This window comes from Colletotrichum scovillei (assembly GCF_011075155.1).
Source record: "Colletotrichum scovillei strain TJNH1 chromosome Unknown Contig00001, whole genome shotgun sequence".
Taxonomy (NCBI): domain Eukaryota; kingdom Fungi; phylum Ascomycota; class Sordariomycetes; order Glomerellales; family Glomerellaceae; genus Colletotrichum; species Colletotrichum scovillei.
In genome coordinates this window covers 2,076,033-2,101,984 of record NW_023336259.1, presented here as the reverse complement: position 1 = coordinate 2,101,984, position 25,952 = coordinate 2,076,033, and the positions used below count along the sequence as shown (strand labels likewise).

The following is a 25,952-nucleotide window of genomic DNA, read 5'->3' as shown; positions in this document are numbered from 1 at the left end:
CGCGATCCGCACTCCAAACCAACTCAATCAATCAGGAATTAGTTCCACCTTCCATGTGCTATTAATTGGTTGTATAATACGTCTTCAATCCCACTGTTAGGCTAAAAAGATGTTTACGTCCTTCTACAGCCACAGTAGCATTTGAGTTGTTACAAGTACTTATTGCGTTAAGCTTTATAAAGTCAAGAACGGTAATTCTGAAGAGCTCTACCCTGCGTCTCGGCTGACTGGAATTCTACTGGATCTAGTCGTGAAGAACTTCACGTTTGCGAACTAAACCCCTTCTATTAAAGTGCTCGGTAGCATAGCATTTGTCTAGTTGCTAGACCAATGCTGCTGCCGGCTGCCTAGATTTATGGGCTGACATCAAGAGCACGAGTCAAGATGCTCGAATTAAAGATTAATACCTCGGCGAAGCTTGCCGGGCACTATCTGGGTATCTCATTGATCGATGCTCGCGGACCACTGCGTGACCCACCTTTTCTTCTCTCCAGGAAAAAGAAAACATGATTTTCTTTTCTTCTCGGAGTTCCTCGAGAAGGAAGGATCTGATGCTGGGAATCTAGAGCGATTGCTTGCTGCACCCATCTTTGCCTGCTGCATCCATGTCTGTCAGACTGCCAATAATGGAAACCACACAAGACTTGGAATGCTTGAGGATGTGTCCGTCCTGGTGATGTAGCTGTAGAGAACTTGGAGTTATGTTTGTCGTCTTCGTCTAAAGTGGCCAAGATATAATGCAACACACGTACTGGGCTCTATTCCGGAATGTCGTGGGGGTTAACGCGCCATAGACGGTTCAGTATTCTAGCAAACACACCAACAGTGAGTGAACATGCAATCAGATTGTAGTGAGGATACGGAATCGATCGTCCCAAAACTGAGGGATCCCAAGGCCGGGAACCAGTAAAAAATTGTCTTGAAAATTTCGATGGTAAGGTAGCATTAGGTGGGAGTTGCAGCTCATGTTTGCGGTACCGGCACATCAAGCCTGCCACGTTTTTCGAGTGACCATTCGTTCTGCCAAGATGGTGGGAAAGTGGGAACTGGAGTTCATTGGACGCATCCCCTGGCTCATGCATGAGGCACGGAAAGGTCTGACGACGATGGCCTCCTCGGACAGGTCTAGCCCGGGACTCCGGGGCGCCAAAGCTTTCTTATTCAGACGCGGCTCCTCGTATGTCTCATTGCCTACTGCAAAAGTGTTGCGAACTTGCCACTCTTAGCTTCACCAACTGAATCAGCGGCTGACAGCCCCTCATTTTCGAATCTCTTGACCATCTGGCCATCAAGTGCGATTCATTGTCAGAAATCAATTTGAGCCCCAACAAACCCATGACGATAACATCTAGATGGGGAATATGAGAGCGAGGCAAGAGGGCAGCAATCATTGCTAATGTTTGCCTCCTTACCAACTGCCACCGGCGATCCAACGGTTTAGTAACTTAGTTCGGCACATTCATCCATGTCCTGATGGCGACGTCCAACCAGAACGCTTCATGCACCGGGCACCAACACCAACACCATTTCGCTTGTTTGCTAACAAGATGCATATCACCCCTGTCGCACACCCAGAGGCAGGCACAAGGTCCGATTACATCAACTTCTCGGCCGCAAGGGAATTTCCTTTATCTTCGTCTTATATCTGCAAAGCATATTCCCGGTGCTCAGACGAAGATGGGTGAAGCCCAGACGGCAAGCCGCATTCACCTTTCTCACTTTGTGTGACCAGATGTTCCTGCATCCAATTTGTTAGGACTCCCACTTGCACAATGGTTTCCATCGCATACCACTCGGACCACGACATCTCCGGCATTCTGACCATCTCACACGGAGTACTGAGTTTTGTGGCCACTGTTCTCTTCTTGCTCAGACTTTATGCCTCATGGCGGACACCACATGCAATATGGACAGCAGATGTTCATATTTCTTTGATAGCTTTGGTAAGTACTCGCCACAACTCACGTCGAAACAATATGAGACATGGCGCAAAGCGGAACGAACTGACTCAAAGGCTAAAAGCTGGCAAATCACGCTTTGCTTGCTATTGAACTTGCCGGTAAGGTTATCCCGATGATCTTCGAGGCAACAAAGCTAACGCTCTAGTCCAGCTGTTCCACTCGGTCTTGGGACCAACATTCAAGATGTCATGGAAAATCAACCTGGCGGTACGGCCCCTCTGTTCAAGGCAAGTACCAGACTCTTTGCATTCCTCAACGATTATGTGCCAAGTAACTGACATGCGAGATCTAGTGTATTCTGGCCATCGACATTATACACTGCGTAGCATGCTCAGCCGCCAAGATAGCAGTCCTCGCAATGTACTACCGCCTTTTCTCAGCTTCAAAGGTTTTGCGGTGCTGGGTATGGGGAACAACGATCGCAATATTGCTGTGGCTCATTGCCGTGATTTTTGTCAGCAGTAAGTGATCTTCTAGTGAAGACTTCTTCGTTGTTCCTTGGCTTTCGACCTCGGCGATCAGTAACCATCTTCGAACGAGAGACAGTACTGATATTCCTGCACAACGCATAGCTTTCTCGTGTTTGCCCGTAGAGTACCACTGGGACAAGTCGCTTCCGGGTACCTGCATGGGGATCAGCAAAATAGGGATCTTATTCCCGAACATCCTCTTCGACATCATAGCCATGGTCCTTCCCATCAACGAGATATGGAGGCTTCAGATGCGACGGACCAAGAAGGCGGCACTCACAGGCATCTTCTTGATCGGCGGCAGGTATGGGAGCGCCCTTATCAAGCCATCCTTCTCCCCGAGTCAATAGCTGACTTTTGCCAGCGTAATCCTCATCTCCATCTCCCGGCCGCTTCTCTTCTGGATCTTCCGTCCGGTGCCCGGTGTAGCGCACAACGTCAGCCAGACGACCATCTTCCCTTACACGGCATCGGCCGCCGAAGTCTGCCTCGACATCATCGGCGCCTGCCTGCCGCCCTGTGCGTCTCTCTTCAGGCGCTTCTTTGGTGGCGTCGTGAGCGTTGTGAAATCAGGACATCATTACTCCACCTCGCGGGGCAAATCCAGCGGCAAAGATTCGTCTACGAAGAGATCCAGCAAGGTACACGCGCTCACCATCGGTAAAGCGAGTAACCGCAAGCGGGCCGCCGCCGCTAATGACACGATCGATCTCGAGGGGTCGTTTGAACGGCTTGGAGACGGGGTCAGCTGGCAGGGTTCGACGGAGGAATTGTATGGCATGGATGATCTACAGCACAGCAAAGCGAACGTGGGTGATGGCAAGGAACGTGATGGGATATGCGTCAGGCACGATATCCAAGTTCATCATGGGGGCCCAGTTACGGAGGAAGACATCAGAAAGTGGCACCGGGGAGATGTCTTCGACGGGAGATCCAGCAGACTTTCGGGAGAAGCTAGGGGTTTGTGAGTCTTTCAAGTTGCGTTTTTACTTATCTGATGTAAGATTTTGTACATGTAGGATCTAAGTCAAACCCCCCACTTCCCGGCACCCCCCTGTTTCTGGCACCCACAAAAACGCGAAAATCCACCACAACGCAATGCCCACCCCAACCTCCTTTTATCACAACATTTTCAATTCGAGTCCAAATGGGCTCATTTTTGCACATACTTCTTCTATATCTAATGCCTCAATATACCGAAGATCAGCTTCGTCAGGCTCTCGAGGACATCTCAAACGGCAAGAGTCAAAGAGGCCTCATTGGAGTATGGGATACCACGATCAACCCTCCAACTACGTCTCCAAGGTGGTCAGACTAGGAAAGTGGCTTTTGCTGACTGGCAGGGCTGTCTCTGACCAGGAGAGTAAGCTGGCACAATGGGTTCGCATTCAGGCTTCGCTTTCAGGCTTCGCTGGGCCTCGCACCAACGCACCAACAGGTGAAGGAATTCGCAGAGCGAGTTCTGGCTGCTGCTGGGGATACAAACCATTAGGAAAAGGCTGGATCTATGCCTTCGTGAGAAGGAACCCTATCATTAAGGTTCAGAGAAGTCGTTCCATCGATTCTAGACGCGTTAATGGGGCATCTACTGAGGTCATTAGGAACTGGTTTAAGTTCCTTGCTATCCCTGAGATCAAGGACATCAAACCAGCCAACAGATATAATATGGATGAGACTGGCATCCTCGAGGTCAGGAGCTAATGGGTTAGTGCTGGGCATGGCTGAGACGACGTCTGTTCGCAAGAAACAACCTGGGTCGAGGGCATGGGTCTCTATCATTGAGTGTATCTCAGCCTTGGGTAGGGCACTTCGTCCTCTTATCATTTTCAAGGGAAGACGGTCCAACAACAGTGGTTTCCATTACATCTGGTTCCATACGATGGGTGGGAGTTTACAGCAACAGATAATGGCTGGACTACAGACTTAACTGCCATTGAATGGTTAGAAGGTGTTTATCCCACAGACTATGCCCGAGGCTGAGGCGAGGCTCGACTGTTGATTGTGGATGGGCATGGGAGTCATACGACGACAGACTTCATGTGGAATTGCTATATTAACAATATCCATTTACTGTTCTTACCACCACACTCCTCATGTCCTCCAGCCACTTGACCAGTCTGTCTTCAGCCCTGTTAAGTCAGCCTATCGGAAGGAGCTCGGTTACTTGTCTCAATGGAACGACTCTACCATTATAGGTAAAAGGAACTTCCTGGACTGTTACCAGAAGGCTCGACTTGCTGGTCTATCAGTCTCGAACATCAGAAGTGGTTGGAAGTGGACTGGTCTACACCCTGTAGCGATGGTTAAGCCCCTGATGAACCCTATGGTATTACCTGAGCCTTCTGCTAAGCCCACCACACCCAAACCAACCAGTCAGGGCAAAAGCGATGCCATAATGGTCAACAAACTACCCCTGTTGAGCCATGGGATTCTGCTTCCTCTGCAGTGGTCTGGTCGACACCCAGGAAGCTGGCAGAGCTCAGCGGTCAACTGCACTATACACCCAACTCGACAATGATACCAGCACTCAACGGCTGCTGTTCAGGAAGGTGAAAAAAGGCTTCACAGAGCAGGCCTGGCAACTGGCAGCTGCCCAGCAGCAGCTGGCTCACCTGAGGGCTCAAGTTACCAACGCTGCAGTTAGGAAGAGGAAGACTGTTCAGATCGATCCCAACACGAAGTTTGCGAACATCAGGGATATCCATCGGGCTCAAATCGAAGCGGGTGAAAAGGAGGTTATTACGGCTGAATCCAGCGACTCTGAATGCCCTAGTGAGGCTGGCAGTTGTATTGTAGTGGGTGTGGTTGAGGATCAATAGTTAATAGTAATGAGGAGGTTGGGTTGTGATCCCATCGTTTTTGTGGGTGCCAGAAACAGGGGGGTGCCAGGAAGTGGGGGGTTTGACTTATAGTACATGCTTGTTCCGAATCATACGTCAACTGTGTGCAGGTCGGTATCCGCCTCCACGGTCCAGTTTTCCATCAACGTTTACTTCTTGTGTCAGATGTAACTTGAGCCAGGAGTACGGAAGCCTTACACCTGACCACCGGCTGCTACTTTCTCACAACTCAACCCAGTCCTCCAAATCCTCCCATTGCGGTATCACATCCTCTTTGTACTCCCTATCCATCAAAACCTTCACCCAGTCATTATCCTCGCCGACGCCCAGATCAGCCTTCTTGAAATACAACAAAATGATAATACATCCCTGATTCCCCAGCGAAACAGCCATGATCTCGCCAGCGACCTCGTCCGCGAGCTCGTCTTTTGGCGCGGCAGTGACCTGAACATCCTCCTGTTTCCCTTTCATGGCGGTGTCATTGCATTCGGAATCGTTGGTGAATGCATGTATACGGACACCGCATCCGGTGCCTGTGGTGGTTTTGCCCGCGGCGACGAGTCTGAAGCAGTTGATATATTTATCGTTGATTCGTACAGAGATAGACTGTTCGAGTTCGTCGAACTCGTGGGTAGGCTTCTTACGGGGAGGTGCGAGATGTCCGTATCGCTCCATGTAACCAAATGAGGATGTAATGTTTTTAGCCGGGGAGTTTGATGCGGGATTCTGAGACGTTGTTCCAGTGAATTATGCCGATTTATTGTGAGTTGGATATCTTGGTAACTGAAGAAGCTTCGTGAGGGCGATGTTTCTGTTGTGTAGAATGTTGCTGTGCAATGGACTTCAACGCATGCTGAGGCTTGATAACCTAGTCGCATTTGGTTATATCTCCGAATGCTTTCCACCTTATCCGCAGCTAGAATGAAGTCAACAGTCTAATACAAAAGTTCGAGAGGAAAGAGACATATCAGAAAAGACTAATCCGTTCGTGGACCACTTTTGAATTCTCCAGTTCCGTGGTAGCGGAAGAGAACTGCCTACGACCGCTCGTCTTAGGTACTTTGTTATCGCAGAAAATGAAGTTCATGAGTCACAAGTACGATTCCAAGGTCCAAAAGCTCTTTAACTTATTCTTGAGTTCCCTATCTTGAGTTTAGTGTTTCTCGTGAGATCCTTTTGGCTACCTTGCAGGCTACCCAGTACCAACAAGGTCAGAATGTGGCCCATTCTGGCCGTCTGGCAAACGGATTTCTAGTCCCCGAAATCCAATCAAACTGATCCTATGTTCTCCAGCATCCCTTCTGTACCTTTAGTACCAGACCTCAAGCTTTTTGATAAGCGGTCAGACCCCACTCCCTACCTCTCACCAACCCAAAAGGCCCAAAGTGTGTAAAGTTAAGCGTGGCAAGTGCAGACACTATCAAAAACGTCAATAACCATCAGAAAAACAACTCAAAACCTGGGTAGGGAACTTACTTCTTGGAGTTGCAGTATCCACCAGTTCCCTTCAACCCAAAACACTACACCAAACTCGTCAGCGGAATTCCATCAACGAGCCATGAAGATCCGCGTCAGAAACATTACCTTGACCTGACACGCCTTATCGCCCAGGAACGAACACGTCCATCCTTGACGGGTCTCAAGGATCTCTGCGGCACGCTTTACGACTTCGGTCTCTTCTGCAGAGAGGATGGTACGGTCCTCGAGCTGTTCTGCCGCCGCTGCCGGTTGCGCGACGGGGTTTGCGAAGACTGTCGTTGAGGAGATGGCCAGCGCGGCGAGGGAGAGAAAGGTCTTTGAGAAGTGCATTTTTGAGGAGAATGCTCGTCTGGATGGATTGAGAAGGACGAGGTATTTTAGTCTCGTGGGACAAGGTAGATGAGTGCGAGTAGGACTTGCTTGGTGGATGTAGTGATCAAATGATATAACTTGTGAGCTTGGAAGTCTAGAGATGTAGATCAAGAGGGGCCTTCGACCGTTGGTCTTTATAGATGTTCCCCCAAGCACAACAACGACCCGAGCTCTACCCCAAGCCGGTCGACATCTCCAACCTGTTCACGTAACATCTCCTCGTCTTCCGTCTCCCTTTCTCGCCCATCTCCTTGGCAGCTGAACTCCGAGGCGAAGATCCGCAGACCAAAAGTCTGACGATCTCGCGGAGGACAGTTGTGGCACACAACCTCATTACGAGATTTTCACGATCGGCAAGTCTCACGGAAACGAGAACCTTCCTCTCCTCCAGGCGAATATTTGGGTCCGAAGTTTATCACAACCGACGAGTCAGGAATAGATGGCAGACTGTAGTAAATGACTATCACACACGGCAGGTTAGCCTATGAGACCGGTACCTATGCCAAGAAGCCTATCCTATATCTGGCCCCGCAAAGCTTCAACTCCCTATCGCCTCGTGGCGAGGATTATCAGACCGACATTGAACAAGAACGCGGAGTCTCCACAGGCGCCTCCGCTGTCTCAATGGTATACTCAAGTGGCAACGTATAACCGACCGAACTACTACCTAAACTTAAGCAAGCTTTTGATCAAAAGTGCCCACATTAGGTAAGACACAAGACTCTGAAAAATAGCCCCGCGCCGGAAACAGCCTCAACGTGGATACAGGTAGACTGGGGCAGCGATCAAAATGTCTCTCAGTAAAGGCCAAGACACGGACTAACAAGTTGGCATGCGGGTGTAGCCGCCGCCGACGACGCCGAGCCCGGTTGATCTACACGTTCGGACTTTGATCACGTAACAAGTCGTCCAACGGCAATGAGAAGCAGACAAGATAGCCACTGTGACAAGTCAGAAGCGGGATGATCTCCCCCGAGATCGCTAGGGAGTCAAAAGAGGCTTCACGCCGAGACCTTTACCCCGACGGCAAGCCTTATGTTGCCTGCGACTAGCTCGTGGGTACGGTGAACGAAGTTGGAAATGATCCGGGTAATTCTGACACAGAGCTGAATGAAGCCGAAGCTGAAGCTGAATACCTAGACGCAGAAACACCAAAAAAGCCACGAAGCTAAGAGCTGTCAAACTCCACGATGTCTCACGACCTCCTCAAATTCGCATTCCTCGCTGCCAGATGCCAAGCCACAGTAGCCACCCGCAATGATATTTGCCACATCAAAGGGGGGAAGCGAAAAGCCACACCTGCAACGCTAAGAGAGCGGCCCGTCGGCCGGGAGCCAAACTGCTTACCTTAGTGTAGTGTGAGCTTTTGGTGGCTCGGATGTTCTTGGCGTCCGTTGAACGTGGGCTTGTCTTCCTTGCGTCTTTGTGCACATGGCAAGCTTGCTTGCAGTCAGCATGCCAAGCAGTGGGCCTTTCCAAGTCTTTGCGCGTTGGAGATTACCCAAAGCGCGGCAAACATATCCAAAACCCTAACATGATCAAAAGCTCGCTCAACCTAATGCTGCAAAGAGCTCGTCCTCGCGTCCCGAGCAGCTGGGATCAGAGATGTCAGGGAATGAAAGCTCCTGCTTAGGCTCTCGTAGTCATGACGTGCTCGCCGAGACGAAGAAAGCCTGTCAATGTGATCGAGAGAGGCAGGGTCCGCTAGGGCAGAAAGAGCTTCAAAGCAGCATAAATAAGCTATTTTGACTTTCTCCTGGCATACAGCAGAAAAGATCCATACCAGTACCAGAAGGAGCGGGGAATGGAAGCAAGGATGATAGTTACCTGAAGACCTGCATGTCAAACCTGCACTCTTACCAATCGCGAAGAACTTTGTGGGAAATAGAATGCCTATCTGACCATGCAGGGAAGCAAAGGGCTGCTGGGTTGAACGTAATTCGACAGCACAACGGCTGCAGGTTTCGCAGCTACTCTGAGGCTCGGGCACGCGTGGCCTTGGGGGAGAACGTCGGAAAAATGGACTTTTGGCACTCTGGTTGAGAAGACTCATACCCGTCTCAAGCCCTTCCAAGATGGCTAAGAGCCCCGTGTACACAACGCCGTCCATCCGTCTCCCAGCATGTCGGATTCCGCAGGATGAGACCAACAATGGGCTTACAGAGGTGAGGAAGGACACATTCGAGCTGAAAAGATGCTTACTGTAGCCCAAGCTTGACTGTCTGCCGAATCCCATGCGATTAAACCTTCCGCCAGGACCACCGGGAGACGAGCCGGCTTGATCCTCGAGTGTCAGGTCCAGCCAAAGCATTAGGTTCTGGGGTAAGTAGAGTTTTCTCTTGTCAATGTAACTTTGATGATGAAAGAGTAACAGCCCAACTGTGTAGCACTCTAGGCGAGTGAGAAAACGGCCAAGCTCATACTGCGGATAGCTCGGAGGGGTTCTGTCTTGGTGTCCGACGAGTGGTGGTGACATGGCGTTGAGTCTTGTCCGGGGCCAGTCGCAAGCTTAAACATCAACCGTTATCCAACCACGTTGGGAGAAACATACATACAGGCCGTGGTCGCCGAGTCGTTGAATGAAACTTGGCTATCGAAATAAGGCCGCGGCGGATGCGTGGGGGTGACTTAGCTTGGGGTGCTTCGTTATCGGTGTCTTTTGGATCTCCGACGCCTTGTCGGTCGGTGATCGGCCACGGGTGTTGAAACACGTAAAGAGCCGCCCGCCACGTGTTGGTGATGACCGTATGTATTGTGATACGTCTACCGTGCGCGAAGCCGCAACCTCTCACACAAGACATGACGTTGAGGTTCCCAATTGCGAAAAAAGAGGAGCAGTCGAACTCCGTTTTGGATCTCCTTGTCCTTCCCCCCGGTGCATCGTACATCCTCATTTGCAGTAGTGTAAAGGGGGGAGGATGTGCGGGGGATTTTCCAGTAACCCTGCATCCGCGTTAATAAGAATTAAGGCTTATGTTCCAGGAACAACCCAGTGGCATAAAGCGTTACGACTCGAGGAAATTCTGGACCACTGCACTGACTATTGCCTCCTTTGGCCGATCTTTGGGGTGGCTGTGCGTTCCGCTTTCCGGTTTCGCATTGATTTCAGATCCCGCCGTCTCCCTACTTGATGTGCGTGTTCTCCTCCCCCCTGGATCAATCTGCCCGCTCTCATCAAAATGGGTGTTGGTCGCATATTTTCTCGTCGACGTTGGAGCCGGGTTGTTGAACAATCAGATTTCCATCACCAACAGTCGCCGGCAGTTTCTACCATGCCCGACGTCGAGATGGCCCGAACGGGAAGCGTACAACGGCAAGGAGAGAAGGAAGAAGATACCGAATACAGGCCATTGAATTGGAAGAAGATCTTCTTGACGCCAAAGTATATCCGTATGAACCATCCAGTCGGCATCGAAAATACAGGGGAAACTGACTTGGGCGACGTGCAGCATTCCACCTTTTGGGCATAGCCATCATTGTGGCGACAGTCTTTATCAGTCTTCATCATGATGAGGTCGTTGAGGTATGTGGCATCTTATTGAGAGAAGGTGCATATACTAACGTGTCCGGCAATCGTAGAAATTGAGGCCCTTTTCTGAAAAGGTCCGGTCGCTACCCGGAGGGTTCTTGATTCCGATCGCCATCTTGGTGCTAATCTCATTCCCGCCCCTTTTTGGCCACGAGATTGTGGCTCTTTTGTGCGGTGTGGTGTACGGCCTGTGGATTGGATTTGCCATCGTCGCAGCCGGCACCTTCATCGGAGAGAGTACGGCGCTCATAAGCCCTCACGTATGACCAGATCACTAACTCGGATTGCAGTTGGAACCTGGTTTGCGTTCAAGTATACCTTGCGACGCAAGGCCCAAAAGCTGGAGAGGACTAACCTCAACTATGGTGCTTTGGCGCGATTGACTCGCGACGGCGGATTCTGGGTAAGTCTATTGGCATGGGTTGTTTGTGTAGTTGAACTGTGTGACTGACACCTAACAGATCGTTTTCATCATTCGGTTTTCGGTCATTCCGTCCCATTTCTCGACCGCGGTGTTTTCGACATGCGATGTGAAGTTTTGGCACTTTGCTGTGTCGACGTTCTTGACGCTTCCGAAGCAAATCATTCTCGTCTACCTTGGTGTTCTCCTGATTGAGAAGAAGTCGAACAACAGCAACAACACCATCAAGAACATTGTCTTTGGCGCAACATTCATTCTGACCATCGCACTCGCGATATACATCTATGTCAAGATGAGAAGAGTCAAGAAGATGCTGTTGAAGGAGCAGGAGGAGAGGAGAGTGCAGCGAGAGTTGCAGGAGTTGCCTCAGAAGGCTGAAGTCGACGCAGTCGAGACCGAGATTGTACCCCTGCAGCCAGGCGCGGCGACGGTGCGAACAGACAGACCGGGATACCCACACTGGATTTGAGGGCTAGCAGCTATGATAGGGAAAGATGGGAACTTGGAGTAAACAGATGTCCAGGTATTCAGGACACACAGGGACGTGGGGGCATGGGACAATTGGCTTTCGGAGTTGGCGTTGACATGCGCAACATAGCGTTTGAGGGCAAAGAAGAAATGATTGGCTTTGGTTCTGACAAAATAAGCGCCTTTCCTGAAAGTCTCGAAGTGAAATCCGGCCGTACTGGCTTTGCACCAGTGAAGAGCAGGCACTGATAAGTTGCCAAGGTTTGCCGGTCACCAGGGCTTTTTCCATCGAGCGAAGGCACGAAGAGAAGATGTGTCAAGAATCTTCCGATATCGACATTGGCGAGTCGGTCTCATACGAAAGACCGTTCCGAGATGCGCGATATACAAAAATGCGCCTGAGATTGCCGATTCTGGACGGTTTGCGAAGGCAGATCAGGCTGTGTTCGAAAACCCTCCTAGATATACGCATCAGTTGACTGACAAAGACACTTGCTTGGGCAATTCTCCTATGAACCAAGGCGAAATCATGCCATGCGGGGAAGGATTGAGCTATTCAATTGGAGGTCAACGATTGTCAGCAAGGCTGGCTTCCAGCAAAACATTTAATCGTGGCCGCTTCGACGGAGGTTTCTGGAGTATGATTTGGAACATATCCATATCGAGAAGCGCCAGCTCTAATCCATCGGGGTCCTACGAGGTGTATGCCAGAAGAGGGAGTCATCTGTACACCTGTTACGCCGTTGTTGACATCTTTGCGAGAAATGCCATCGAATTCTGTCAGGAGGGGAAGCTAGACTTGACGAGTCGTCCCCTGGTGATCCAGTCAATGGGATGACCCTGGGGGAGTATGATGTGCAGAGAGTTTTTCCGACCTAATGGGAGGATATCTCCGGAACAAGTCCGCGATGAGGTCGAGACTTGAGTTGAAGGTTGCAGGTATGACAGTTTGGGGGCCGTCGAGCGAGTCGTTGAGGATCCGGCCGAGTCGTGGCTTGCGAAGGAAAGAAACAAATCTGAGAAAGCACAAGCCACACTTCTCTTGCCCTGGACTTCAGTCGCTGTTTCCTGCGCCCAAGCCAACGTGGGATGCCGCAAGTGACTAATTCGGAGTCGACAAGACTCAAGCCCAAGCCCAGGGCGTAATTCACCCCGCCTCCGGTGCTGAGTCCGCTGTGGCCGATGCCTCTGGAGTCTGCAGCAGGCCCGGACCCCGGAGCGGATTCTGCGTGCTGGACGGTCGTGGTCTGGTCCCTGGACGGGGACTCCTGCTGGGGCTCAAGAGGTAAAAATAGCATCAATCTCAAGAAATTGTCCGCAGCACGCACTTACAGGGTCTACGTCGGTGGCTGTTCCGGTGGCCTTGTTTCGTTCATTCCGGGGAAATGAGGATGCAGATGGCTCTGCGGCCTGCCTCGAGCAAGAGATTGTTTCTACGTCTAAAGTTCTGGATGATAGTAGACGGGCCAGCTCTGCACGGCAGGTGAGCGACGGTGAAGGTGGGTAAATGTTCACTCATACGCGGAGAAACCGGTAATAGAGTGCCGTCCATTCCTCATCCGGAGACCCTGTCGTTTTCTCTCTTTTGCTCCATCTGTCCCATGTCCGGGCCATGACAGGGGTAACGGTTCTTCGATTGAAGCATTTGGATGATGAGAACAATTACCCGAGAGTTTGCTGTACCTCAAACCTCGTGAAGCCATATGATCATGTTTGAAGGGGCGGATAACTAGTGTCTTGAGCAATTCAGTAAACGTCTTCTCTTCATGTTTCATCAAAAGAAGACTCGTTTGATGAGGCTCAAGTATAGCTTGGTAGAGCCCAGGAACCTGACCATACCTTAATGAGCACAAACGCCTTGGCCCTCCACCATGACCTCATACGCGGATGAAACAACGCGTTTTCCAAGGAGCTAAGGCCAGCGGCCTCCAACTCATCAGTTGGCCTGCTGTGAGTACGTATGCAGTGATGCACCTATGCTTTGGGCTATGGGCTATGGGCGGTTCAGTATTTGTGGACAGACACTTGGACACAGAGACGCAGGAGGCAGGGGCTTCAAAGACACGATGTGGAAGTCAAGACCCAAGAGTCGAGATCAGGGTCTTTCCGGTGGCATTTGGGTAGCATTTGCAGAAGCTGCATGTGTGTACCTTACTAAGGTAACGTGGTAACCTAACGTCTCTTGGCAAATGAGCAATAGCAAACTTGCTGCTAGTCCCCTGATTCCCGGTTTACTGCCGTCAATCACCAACTCGATTGAGAAATCCGTTGGCGGTGGCGTTCGCATCTTGATTTCCCCCATTCCTCAGATTGGACCCTGCAATCGCCAACCAGCTGCAAGCCGCGCGCAAAAAACGGCTCTTTACTTGCCGTGAGATGCCCAGCACCTGATCGTAGCGCGGCCACTATCGACATCGGGGTGGCACGGTGGGTGTACTTGATAATAATTGGTATTAGTCGGAGGCTTGAAGAGCAAACTGACAAGGTTGAGGAAAACCTGAAGAGAGGCCCTGAGACCAGATAGGTGAAGTGGGCAGGAGGAGCCTGGCTGAGTCTCGAGAAGCCGTCCACAATCCACGGTGGTGCGGCATGCTTTTCCCCTTCCATTTGGTCCCCCCCAGTCCACTCGGGTGCCTTCTCTCGCCCAGTTCCTTGGTATTCAGCCATTACGAGTACAATCCTGGCCACTGAGAGCTGCTGCGCCTCCTTCCAGACCACCCATCGTCTGTCTACCTTGCCTTTAGTCTCGTCTTAGCCATCGAAAAAATAAATCCAGCTTTGTTTCTTTTTTGGCGTCTCAGAGCCTCTGCATACATAATCGAGCCTGTTTTACCCAAAGTCCCAAATCGCAGCGAACATCATTTGCGCGCGATTCGAAAGTCCCAAACCAACATCGCTCAAACCCACCCAAATTACGACGTCATGGCTGCTGTGCCGTCAGATCCTCCAGCCGTGGCTGCCACCACCAACACCAATTCTATCTCGACGAACAGCGATGCCAAGAAAGCATCTGACTCCACGGAGACAGCTACGCACGCCGCGGAGCCCAATGCTACGACGACAACTGAGGAGTTGAAGGCCGCTCCGGAGCCCAACAGCGCAGAGGACGCAAACGGAGTGTCTTCGTCAAACGGTCAAGATGCGACGGGGGACGAGCCGAAGCCTAGTCTACCTCCTCGGCCGACATCAATAGACGCCAGGGAGGGACTGCCGCCCACCGACCAGTCTGTACAACAACCACCAAACACCGCCACGACAACGAGCACAAGGTCGCCAAGGACCTCTACGACTCAAGGCGCCGACACGGCAGCGACCTCGATAGAAATCGACAACACCAAGCCCGCCGACTTTGAGGGCGAAATCTCCACCAACAACGACCTGCCAACGCCCCAGGTTCTGAAGAAGATCGAGAACTACGTAGTCCTAGATCGTCATGGGAAGAGCCACACGTTCAAGAGCTTATACACCGGTCGCAATGTCGCGAGGCGAGTCCTCGTCATCTTCATCCGCCACTTCTTCTGCGGCGTAAGTCTCTCAATGATCCCCTCACAACTCTTCTCCTTGCTAACCCTACCAAGAATTGTCAGGAATTCCTACGATCTCTGTCCGAATCGATAACCCCCGATGCTCTGCTGGGCCTTCCCATGAGCACATTCATTACCGTCGTCGGCTGCGGCAACCCTGGCCTGATTGAAATGTACCTCCAGGAGACGGGCTGCCCCTTCCCCGTATACACCGATCCCACGCGACGTCTCTTCGACACCTTGGGCATGACGCGCACCCTCGCGCTAGGAGCTCGACCGGCCTACATGCGCAAATCCATGCTCAAATCAGCCGCCGAGAGCGTGTTCCAGGGGTTGAAGCAGGTCAAGAGCGGCCTGGCCACAAAATCGGGCGACCACAGACAAGTGGGCGGCGAGTTCCTCTTCGAGCCCCTGGAGCTTGTGACACCTGTCTCGACACCATACGCCGAGCGACAGATCGAGGAAGCCATGACGTCAAAGAAGAACAGCATCGACAACAAGGAGGGCATCGACGGAGAGGGCGGCGACGACTTTGAGCCGGAGGAGAAGAGAGTGACGTGGTGCCACCGCATGCGCTCCACGCGAGACCACGCCGAAATACCCGAGCTGATGGAGATTCTCGGACTCAACGGGTCCGGAAAGCCTCCCGCTCACGAGAACAAGAGGTGGTCCAGGGCGCTGGAGACGAGGAAGGGGACGGGGTTGAGCATGGCTAGCCAGATGAGCAAGTTGAGCGAACAGGAACGAGCATAGGAGCGGCGAGGCTTCTTTTGGGTCGTCGACGGGTCAGTGCGGTCCATCGTCCGCCAAGGCTCCGAGAATTGGGAATGACTTGCCTACAGTTCACGGGTCCAGGCCGTGCTGCGTGGTGCGTGGATGACCGCGGGCAAGCTGCCGAGTGGTCTTTCTTGTTTTTATTCGTTAGGGCTGATATCAGCATAGCCTCTCAATGATACCTGCAGCATACATCAAATCTTGCAATTCTCTGGTAGAATAGGTTCAATAAGACAGGCCGACAGACCTTGGGTCATCTCGACGACCACGTTCCAGCGGGGGGTGAGATGCGGTTGAATTTACTCGCCGAGGGCGGGTGCCTCATCCCATGGACGAGATGAAGGGAGCTACAAGGTTTGACTCCAGCCAGATCATCCAAACTCGGGCACAACTTTCTACCGCTGTCCCTCGTACCGGCGACAACTTGAGGCCTTAGGTTACAACCCGTCTTACGTCTCCTTCGCCATTCTGGGACCGATGCAAAACTAAGCAAGATGTTGCGAGTACGACAAAATACCTACATCGTATCGTCAGATGAACTAAGGCACTGCCAGTCTCGTCGGCTGAGTCGGTACCTTGCATCCTTCCGGCAGCCTTCGGCACCTTCGCTCAAGACCACACCTTCTCGAAGGAAAGAGTCAAATTCCTCAGTCTTCAAGCTCGCGAGCTCGTATAGGCGTCTTTCTTGACATTAGAGGACGGCGACATGAACTTGATTTCTAAACTTCTCTCGTCATTGTCTTTGCTGACGACAAAATGTCTCAAACTCATCGCCAACAAGGCTCTCAGGCTCGTTCTCATAGCCATGATCCTCACAACCGGCCCGAATGAAGTCACTGCAAAACTCGGATCCTTCAAGAGCCCAGCTTTTTAATATATATACCAAGGTCACGAGAAAGTTTGCTCCGCCCTGCACGAAATGTCTGTCCAATCGGGCGCGAACCCTGAGCCTTCCTGTCACGGTATTGGTAAGCTAGCTGGGAATGGGCATTAGTTAGACGTTTCCTTCTTATTGCCTACTTTGGAGAATACATGTTCTCGTGGAGGTTGTCAAAGTGCTAAGCTTATATTTAGAACATGCAAATCTGGGGAAAGGCGGGCTACCCAAGTAAGTCACTTAGGGCGTAACTTTGTAAGCTTAGCCCGGCAGTAGCTTCTTCAAATTCCCGGCTGAATCTGACTGGACTTTCTCGTTGTCAGCTTTCGATCTAGCAGGGCTGAGCAACGAACCCGCCAAGCGGGGAGGGCGTGCTGACGGGCTTGAGATCCTCAGCTCGGGTTTCTTCACTTACCGCGAAGCGGCAGCTAACGCAAAGCAGAAAACCGCATGGAAGGGGGAAAGCGGAGGACTGTTTTCTGGGAGATTCGATTTTTGCGGCTATCTCAGCAGTGTGATCGTATAGGGTTTGGTCTTTCGAGAAAGGCTACGACAAAAAGTCTCCGCAGGGCTTTTTACATAGTGAGGCGGAGTCGGTTTCTTTTGCCCTACCTTGGTAGATGACTTGCGAATGTTGGCCTCGTGGTGCCCGTTGTGATATCCGAGAGCTGAGTGCTGAGTGCTGGAGGATTGTGACGTCTCCCTCACTCTCCATCAGCCGCGATGTTGTCTCTCAACTCGCCCTCGCCTGGTGAGATTCCGGGCGCAGCAGTTGATGATCCTTCTACGAGGTATCGTGATGGACTAAAGAACCTCTTCAATACGAAGAGGACGACGAGATGAAGATGTCTATAAATCAGGATACTTCCCTCGTCTTCAACAATACTTTCCTCACATCCACACCATCATCAACAGCTTCATTTCCAGCCTAACAAGCATACCAACCCCTCAATTTCCTACCACCACCCAAACCAAAACCCCCCTTACCAACCCCAACAATGCAGCTCACCTCAATCCTCATCACCGCCCTCGCAGGCCTCGCCACAGCCCGCTCAACCCCCTCCGAGCGCCGCCAAACCTCAACCCCAGGCTGCCGCCTCGTCGCGCCCACCGACCTCAACTTTGGCGTCGCCGACCTCCGCTCCGGCACCGTCGTCACCAAAGTCCTCACCTTCCCCGTCGGCCCCACCACCGCGGGTCCCTGCCAGCTCGTCGGCGCCTTCAGCCAAGGCTTCCCCGTCGACCAGGGCGGCGACGCTTTCGCCCGCCTTAACGTGCGCACGCTGGACGGTCCCGCTGCGGGAAGCTTGGTCGGTAGCTTTGGGCCGCTCGAGGTGGCGAACGACGCTGTTGTCAAGGATACCGTGCAGGTCGTCAACAGCTTCTCGTGCCGTGAGAGTTTGAGCTTCGAGTTTGCTATCGCGAATGATGCGGATGTTGACGTTGATATCAATGTTGCGTTTACGGCTTCTGAGCTTGGCGGGTTCTTCGTGCAAGTTGGGGACCAGTGCAACTGAGTAAAGTGTTCTCGGGAGAAGTCCTGGATGAGAAGAGACGGGGTACTTGACTACTTCTCAGTTTCGGTTTAGATGGTGGGATTCGATATTTTGATTTTGCATCTGGGAGGCGCGGGTTTACTCGGGTTCTGGCATGTTGAGCAGCGTAATCATGAGCTCGGGGATTCTGATTTTTGTAACTTTACTGGTACCTCTACCAACTAAACCATTCTGTCCTGAAAGTTTCCTCGGTCCTTCATGGGTCCTCATCGATCCGTTCGTATACCTCAGTCTTCTTCCAGCTTAGCCATCACCACTTGTTGCTCTTGCCTCTCTATCCACCACTTTGCTCGTTCGCCCAATGCCGACAAGCAAGTCCGTATCACTGCCATGCGGCAATATGATCTGGTAATTAATTCGAATTGCGACATTCAGAAAGTGCCAAAAGCGGCCAAAGAAGGGCAGACAGCCGTTTAGCCATGAAGAGTCGTCCTGAACGTACAATTTGTCAGTATTTGATCGGAATGAAGATGGGGGAAGTGACCATATGCCATCGAGGGATACCTGGGAAGTCGATAACTCACATTCGGCGGCTGAACATGTATACAATTAGTTTCCACTGAATCTTTGTCTCTGCCTTCATGGCACGAAAAGTCGGCTGGAACGCGTTTGACTTTCATGCGAGCTGTAGGCTTGTAGACGATAGACCGAGTTAGGCTGGGAGGCTACATAGTTTCGGCAGGCTCATCGATAGCCATGGTCTCGGAAGAGTCGGCGTTGGCGGCGTTGCTCTCGGCGACTTCATTCTCGGCGGGCTTGTCCTCGAAAGGGTTGAATTCGAAGGACTCCAAGTTGTCATAAGCAGACTTCTCAACTTCGGACTCAATACCCTCGGGCTTGCCATCGCCAGGCTTGCCATCGCCAGGCTTGCCGTCGGCAAACTTGCTGTGATCAACAACGCTTGCCTCGTCCCAGTCAAAGGTGTTCTCGCAAGTCGCGCATCTAAACACCCGCGCAAGAACATTAATAAGTGACCGCTCAAAAATGAGAAGAAACAACGCCAAAGGAGAGATTTCCACATAGAGTAAAGGAACTTACTGAACGTAGTTACAGCCACCATCAGCCTTCTCAGCAGGGGACTGACAGACAGGGCACTGCTTGATGCTCAAGTGCTCCATGGTACGACGACTCTGACGCTCAAGCTCCTCCTTAAGCTTTCCCTCCGCCTTCCAGCGAGCTTCAACCTCGGCACAGGTCTCGCCCTGGTGAACCTTGTCGCCGCATCCAATGCAGGTGAGCTTTCCGCAGGGGCAAGTACCACTGCCGCTGACGATGCCGGCAACGATGTTCAGATTGAAGCGGTAACGAAGCGGGATGTAGCGGCCGCAGACAGTGTCATGGCAGTACACGGCGGTGTTGCTGGAGACCTCATCGGCCTCGTCGGCGAGGTCGAAGTAAGTCGTAGCCTCCTTGCGGCGGAGCAACTGGCGGGCCCAAAGATCGGGGAAGGGCTTCTGGGATCCGCAGCCGCCGTCGCACTTGGGCTTGCGGAACGGCTTCGAGATGCACGACTTCAGATAGGCGGTCGCGCAAGTGGTGCAGTAGGGATCACAACCACAGGAGAAATCCTTGCGGGTGGCTTTCTTGCAGGCCTTGCCGCAGAGGACACAATCCTTGATGTCCCTTTTGCCCTCCATGATATTGATGCTTCGAGCCTGGGTTTTCGGATATTGATGGATGTTGGGGTGCCGACAGCTACCTTGAGGATGAAGGTAAGCTGATGATGGATTGGGAAAGTGGAAAGTCCAGGAACGAACTTGGGGGTTTGATTTCGAAGAAGGGTGGGGCCTGAAACTTCTGGCAGTCTACAGGGCGCTACTGTTCTTGCCTTTGGATGGGTCTCCTTTGATGGGGGAAGGCACTCTGGCCGTGGGAGGCCATCGTGAGAGTCTCTTGGGAGCACTGGGACGTGGAGTCGCAAGACCATGAAGTATTTGTGGCCAGCCCGGGCTTTGAAGATGATGTCCTCACGAGTTCGAGACGGGGACAGCTTGGCCCAGAAGTGTCTGCACTGAACGTGGACACCAGAAGGCTTTAGACTCGAGAGTGCTTGAATATCCAAGGCCCTATGGCTAGATATGCATGAACATCAATCCCCAAAGGTCTAATGTGGGATTCATGGGATTAAAGCATAATCAGAAGAATAAAGAAAGGTAATATTTGACCAGATGTGGTGTAATTGCCGTCACATTTTCTCATGGAGTAATGAAAATATTGGCGATGTCTTTGTCCTATGGGAGTGGTTTAAATTGTCGACGCTCATTGAACATCTCTAGTTCTCCTATTCTCAGATGTTCTTTGGTGCTTTGAAGTTCTAAGGTTTAACTTGGCTCTCTCTAAATGAAAGGACAAACTAGGAATCTACCTTCTGTCAACAATATGCACAATGTTTTGCAGTTTCGGGGCATGGAACAAGGGTCTCTGGAACTTAAGATTCGGACTGCGATATATCCATGACAGGCTAGGTTGATCATTGTCTCATGGCCAACGTTTTGTTTGCAAGATAGAACTTTCGAATACCACGAGAAGTTTTCGGTCTTTGCCCAAAATACCCAATTGAGTGATTAATCTCTACTTAGTTAGTGTAAATAAGGTTCTACTATGGCTTGTCACGTCTAGATGATCATCTTAGAATGGTATTGTTTTGTAGATATAGATAGGCGAATTTTGTGGTAAAAAGGCATAGCAACCCTTATCGATCATCTACCCATTCTGAACCATGGCATATCGATGCATGAAAAAAATGTTGGGTTCAAAGTTGAAAAGGGCAGTTTGAGCTAATGAGAAACCCCTTTTTATTTGTGGAAGGAGTAAGCACAACTAAAACTCAGAACAGAGTAACCCGTTGACAGATGAGTAACGTCTTGTTATCGATGCTCCTTTTCTCGACTGAGTACGTCGCCAGTGCTTTTCGAGTTTTCATCATCTTATTTGGCTCGTGAGCTGGACTGCGTACCTGGACTGCATGAGTATAGTTTGCACTCACTGGCTCTCCGTTTTTAGTTGGGCCAGGTAGGACGTGGTAACATGTAGGAGTTAGATTTCACCCCGATCCTCACACGTCCAGTGAGTAGAAGCCAAACTATTTGATGTAACTTACCTAAAGATGCACTTAGTCATCCACAAACAGACATAGTTGCAAGGAAATGGTGCTTACTCGGCCGTACTTGAGATATCGCGTTGTACTGCGTATGCGCCGTAGCAGCTTGAGGTTTGGCTCATGTTACATCGGGGCTCTTCTCAGTTTGGGCCATGATCTTCCGAGGGTATGCCAAGGTCTTGACCGATTCAAAGCGCTTCGACTGTAGGTCATGATTAAGGGCATGGGCTATGTATCATTGGAGCATTTCGATTCTACCCCGCAAGATTAAAAAAACCTGCTGGCTGGTGTCTCAGGTATACTCGACACAGCCTGCCATACTTGCTCAGAATGTGAGGAGGAGCAACAGCGTAAGAGAGATCATGTATGCATGCAAACGCCCCACGGCGAGGGTTACAGGTCGAGAGTAGAGACAGAACCATCCGAAAGTCATCGAATAAGGACTATAAACTGCCACTTATCGCCTCCATATCCACAAGAATTCGCGTTGGACACACTAAAATCAGTACTAGCCCGATTCCCCCTCTCAAGCGGTCAAGCTTATGTTTGCTTCTTGGCTAGTTTAGTGTGTAGCTCCTGAGAGTTGGCTTTGGTTAACCACACCTTTTCGAATGCAACATTACAGCAACGTTTTATTGGCTTGGGCTCTACCACAAGAATCCTTCGAAAGTCACCGCAAGTCCTGCCGCACTGAAATACATGACTAGACGATACACGCAGCCGGATGGTAGCATAGACAAGGTGCAGCAACACGGCTGCTAGAGGCTACACACTCATACGGAGAAGGATGAGCTGCAGGTTCCTCGAGTTGCTAGACATATATCGTTGAGAAGGCAGCCAATCCGGTGTTTCTCTCTGTCTATCAACCCCGCAGCTATGCCACACTATGTTGATCGTCTGTCTTTCAGCTGAATCAAAATGAGAAGTATGTACCGTTCAGCTATGCTGATCCCCTCGGAATAGTAAGACGGGCATGATATTACTCCTTTGCATCGAAAGCTCGATGAATCGACTTGGAAGCTAGAGTATGGAATTATGAAGTATTGTTAAGAAGCTTATAAAAGCTATGAAAAGTTAAGGAAATAGCCATCTTAACTGAGAAGCTCAAACCCAGCTAACTGCAGCTGTTGAATCTTGCGTGAGCCTTAAGAGAATTGACAGAAACAAAGGAATAGTTCAAAAGGTATAGCCAAGCTATCAAAACCTCGTGATTCGAAAGACAATTGACCAACTCTATGTTTCAGAAATTCGCCCAAAATGCGCTTTGCCACATCCTTGACCATTTTCTTCCTCGCCGCAGCCGCCCATGCCAGCGTCGCCCAGCAGGATGAACCTTACGCCGTAGCCGCGCGGGCTGACACGGACGAGCCCGTGGCCATACTGGAGAAGAAGGAAGAAACAGGTCTCGAGAAGAGGGCCTGCAACTATAACGGGTGCAAATGCGACAGCAAGAACAAACAACTCACCGTCTGCGGCAACTGCGTCTGGAGCCGCGACAGAGGCTACGTCGTGACGAGCAAGAGGATCGCCAACCACATTTACGAGTGCTCGCCCAGCGGCAGATGCTGCGACTACGGTGTCGCCCATGACTGCGGTTCCCTCTCTGCTCGGTGCATTGTGAACTAGGCGGGAGGCGACTATTACACTTATTGTCTGAAGGGGTCGACTAAAGGAGCAGAATGAGCTGTCATCTCGGGTTCACGGCAAAAGTTGTGTTTGAAGGTGTCGTCTCAAGTCTGTATTTAACTCGAGTCACTCGCTCAAGTCGGTTTAGATCGTGGGGTTTTGATTCACTGAAGTTGCAGAGGAAACAAAAATCGGTAAAAATTCATTGGAGGCAATTATGGTTCCATGCAGGAGTGAAGTGCGTAAAGTTGCATGTTCCTGGTTCGAGACACTTATAAGGCAAGACGAGGCGAGTCGAGCCTAAAAATAGGGTATCAAATGACGTTGTGACGTGTAAGAGAAGCAAACTTAGCCGACTTGAACCACGATCTGCCGCGTGCAACCCGCAGTCTAGTCGCAGCCCACGGGTAATAGGCGTCTGGAACCTTGTAATTAGCAAGGCCAGAGTTGCAAGAATACGCGCCTCCCATGGTGATTTTTGATGGGGGGTGGACCGCTTGGCCGCAGACTTGGCTTTTTTTTTTAACCGTTTCTATTGCCCCTGGGAAATTTTGCGACTCCAGACCTGAGAATAGACGATCGGTTTTGCTTGGACCAGACGAATCAGGTGACTGCTATTTACCTCCCTACCCGAGTTTAGGGAATATTTTTTCACCGCGCCTGTGGAAAGCTCTTACCAGGTGAAACGGGATTGGACATTGCATCCCTTAAAGGGGGCAACTCCCCGGTTAACGACTTACGGGGGCTTACCCCGCGCAGTTGCGTTTACCAGGTGGGGTTCAAAATCTGTGTTGCTCCCACCACCAACTTCACATCACACGCGAAATCTAGTGTGCCAAGATGGCTGCCCAAGTTCCCACAGAAGCTTTGAAGAAGCTCAACGGTATGGCGCTCTTCGCCGTAGCTACCGGCTATTCGCCCGTCAAGTCCGGATCCCTATGCTAATCAATGAATCTTTTCTTCCAACAGTGGGAGAGCCTGCGACGAACGGCAAGGCAGCGAAGCCCGCGGAGGGAAATGGGGTCGACCACGACAGCGACGACTCGGATGAGGAGGGTGAGGATGTGACGGCACCCGCCGCCGGCGGAGCGGCCAAGAAGAAGAAGAAGAACAAAAAGAAGAAGAAGAAGAAGTCCCCGACCGCCCAGTCCGACCCGCCCCGCGTGCTCATGTCCTCGCTATTCCCCCAAAAGAACTACCCCAAGGGCCAGGAGGAGGAGTACCGCGACGAGAACCTCTACCGCACGACGGACGAGGAGAAGCGTCACCTCGACAACCTCAACAACGACTTCTTGACAGACTACCGCGAGGCCGCCGAGATCCATCGCCAGGTCCGCCAATGGGCGCAGAAGAACATTAAGCCCGGCCAAACCCTGACCGAGATTGCCGAAGGCATCGAGGACGGCGTGCGTGCGCTGACGGGACACCCTGGTCTCGAGGAGGGCGACGCGTACAAGGGCGGCATGGGCTTCCCGTGCGGCCTGTCCCTCAACCACTGCGCGGCGCATTACACGCCCAACGCCGGCAACAAGATGGTGCTCTCGCAGGAGGACGTCATGAAGGTCGACTTTGGCGTGCACGTCAATGGACGCATCGTCGACAGCGCCTTCACCATGGCCTTTGAGCCGCAGTACGACAACCTCCTCGCGGCCGTCAAGGATGCGACCAACGCCGGTGTCAAGGAGGCCGGCATCGACGTCCGCGTGGGCGACGTCGGCGGCGTCATCCAGGAGGTCATGGAGAGCTACGAGTGCGAGATTGACGGCGTGACGTACCCCGTCAAGTCGATCCGCAACCTCAACGGCCACACGATTGAGCGTTGGAGCATCCACGGCACCAAGAGCGTGCCTATCGTCAAGAGTAACGACACGACAAAGATGGAGGAGGGTGATGTCTTCGCCGTCGAGACGTTTGGTAGCACAGGCAATGGATATGTCAGGGAAGATATGGAGGTGTCTCACTACGCCAAGCGTGGAGAGGGTCATGCCGCGCTCCGGTTAGATTCGGCCAAGAGGCTGTTGAACGTCATCAACAAGAACTTTGGCACCCTACCTTTCTGCCGGCGTTATCTGGACCGTTTAGGACAGGACAAGTATCTCCTTGGTGTAAGTTGGGCATCTCCACCACTGACTGAAGAATATGAGCTGACGAATAACAGTTGAACAACCTCGTTGCCAGCGGCATTGTCGAGGCTTACCCGCCCTTGTGTGATAAGAAGGGCTCCTACACAGCTCAGTTCGAGCACGTAAGTAATGACTTGCTACTGTTTGTCAAGGACAATGCTAACCCATGCCATCTAGACCATCCTGCTCAGGCCAAACGTGAAGGAAGTAATCAGCCGAGGAGAGGATTATTAGGCGGGGTGGAACCGGCCAAGGATAGGTATTGTCGTGGGTTTTCCTTCCACTTATCAAGACTATCTTTCAGATATACATCAAAAATCCAAGCAATCGAATCCAACATGACCGTGCCTGAATCTCTGCCGAGAGCGCACGACGTTGAATGAGTTCTTCTTGAACCATTTCTAAAGCCATCAAATGTCAGTATGTTATAAGCGACACTGCATTTGAGAATAGCGTTAAGTCTGCCTCCAAGGCACAGTATGTGTCCGCTTCTCGGGAGGCTAGGGAATTCCCCACGCTGATGTATCCGTATTACTTGGCACAATATTCAAGAACGATGAGGTACTATCACAAGCATGCACAATGCTCAGATGTGTCTACTCGAATCCGTATATCGCTTATTACACTCTGCTACCGTTAGACAAAGCTCAAAGCCTGCCGTGCCAGCATGCTCGCAGCCCTCTCTTGACCCGTTATCAAACGTTCTTTAAGCAGTCGTTTCCGGCCCCATAACGGGATGCCGTCCCGTAGCCGGGCACAACGGGGCAAATCATAGTGGGGACCAGCTCCGGCATAATGGTCCGGAACGGGAGACTCGATGTACAGCATGGCC

At 51.5% G+C, this 25,952-nt stretch overlaps 9 protein-coding genes across 9 annotated transcripts; 7 read left to right on the top strand and 2 right to left on the bottom strand.

The window, feature by feature from the left end:
• Positions 1 to 1,328: 1,328 nt before the first annotated feature.
• Positions 1,329 to 3,559, top strand: HER10_EVM0007030 (uncharacterized protein). The gene is made up of 6 exons (XM_035476597.1): positions 1,329 to 1,943; positions 2,023 to 2,059; positions 2,112 to 2,188; positions 2,254 to 2,422; positions 2,534 to 2,735; positions 2,796 to 3,559. Exons 1-6 carry the CDS (start codon positions 1,773 to 1,775, stop codon positions 3,397 to 3,399), a joined length of 1,260 nt encoding a protein of 419 aa, XP_035338518.1. The 5' UTR covers positions 1,329 to 1,772; the 3' UTR covers positions 3,400 to 3,559.
• A 1,934-nt stretch (positions 3,560 to 5,493) lies between these two features.
• Positions 5,494 to 5,946, bottom strand: HER10_EVM0007016 (uncharacterized protein; the record flags this gene model as incomplete). Its single annotated transcript, XM_035476583.1, has 1 exon — positions 5,494 to 5,946. One exon carries the CDS (start codon positions 5,944 to 5,946, stop codon positions 5,494 to 5,496), a length of 453 nt encoding a protein of 150 aa, XP_035338517.1.
• Positions 5,947 to 10,394: 4,448 nt separating this feature from the next.
• On the top strand, positions 10,395 to 11,541 carry HER10_EVM0002970 (uncharacterized protein; the record flags this gene model as incomplete). The annotated part of the gene is made up of 5 exons (XM_035472661.1): positions 10,395 to 10,512; positions 10,572 to 10,645; positions 10,702 to 10,888; positions 10,942 to 11,054; positions 11,113 to 11,541. 5 exons carry the CDS (start codon positions 10,395 to 10,397, stop codon positions 11,539 to 11,541), a joined length of 921 nt encoding a protein of 306 aa, XP_035338137.1.
• A 2,292-nt stretch (positions 11,542 to 13,833) lies between these two features.
• Positions 13,834 to 16,462, top strand: HER10_EVM0011462 (uncharacterized protein). The gene is made up of 2 exons (XM_035480895.1): positions 13,834 to 15,065; positions 15,119 to 16,462. The coding sequence occupies exons 1-2, from the start codon at positions 14,463 to 14,465 to the stop codon at positions 15,815 to 15,817; spliced, it is 1,302 nt and encodes a 433-aa protein (XP_035338921.1). The 5' UTR covers positions 13,834 to 14,462; the 3' UTR covers positions 15,818 to 16,462.
• A 453-nt stretch (positions 16,463 to 16,915) lies between these two features.
• Positions 16,916 to 17,241, top strand: HER10_EVM0002262 (uncharacterized protein; the record flags this gene model as incomplete). Its single annotated transcript, XM_035471982.1, has 2 exons — positions 16,916 to 16,946; positions 17,039 to 17,241. 2 exons carry the CDS (start codon positions 16,916 to 16,918, stop codon positions 17,239 to 17,241), a joined length of 234 nt encoding a protein of 77 aa, XP_035338068.1.
• Positions 17,242 to 17,400: 159 nt separating this feature from the next.
• On the top strand, positions 17,401 to 18,232 carry HER10_EVM0001225 (uncharacterized protein; the record flags this gene model as incomplete). The annotated part of the gene is made up of 1 exon (XM_035470980.1): positions 17,401 to 18,232. Exon 1 carries the CDS (start codon positions 17,714 to 17,716, stop codon positions 18,230 to 18,232), a length of 519 nt encoding a protein of 172 aa, XP_035337966.1. The 5' UTR covers positions 17,401 to 17,713.
• A 704-nt stretch (positions 18,233 to 18,936) lies between these two features.
• Positions 18,937 to 19,908, bottom strand: HER10_EVM0002090 (uncharacterized protein; the record flags this gene model as incomplete). Its single annotated transcript, XM_035471816.1, has 2 exons — positions 18,937 to 19,213; positions 19,310 to 19,908. 2 exons carry the CDS (start codon positions 19,906 to 19,908, stop codon positions 18,937 to 18,939), a joined length of 876 nt encoding a protein of 291 aa, XP_035338051.1.
• A 2,720-nt stretch (positions 19,909 to 22,628) lies between these two features.
• HER10_EVM0012060 (uncharacterized protein) lies at positions 22,629 to 22,997 on the top strand (the record flags this gene model as incomplete). The annotated part of the gene is made up of 1 exon (XM_035481463.1): positions 22,629 to 22,997. One exon carries the CDS (start codon positions 22,629 to 22,631, stop codon positions 22,995 to 22,997), a length of 369 nt encoding a protein of 122 aa, XP_035338973.1.
• A 544-nt stretch (positions 22,998 to 23,541) lies between these two features.
• On the top strand, positions 23,542 to 25,458 carry HER10_EVM0000683 (methionine aminopeptidase). The gene is made up of 4 exons (XM_035470453.1): positions 23,542 to 23,880; positions 23,967 to 25,102; positions 25,156 to 25,242; positions 25,298 to 25,458. The coding sequence occupies exons 1-4, from the start codon at positions 23,838 to 23,840 to the stop codon at positions 25,352 to 25,354; spliced, it is 1,323 nt and encodes a 440-aa protein (XP_035337921.1). The 5' UTR covers positions 23,542 to 23,837; the 3' UTR covers positions 25,355 to 25,458.
• The last annotated feature ends 494 nt before the right edge of the window (positions 25,459 to 25,952 follow it).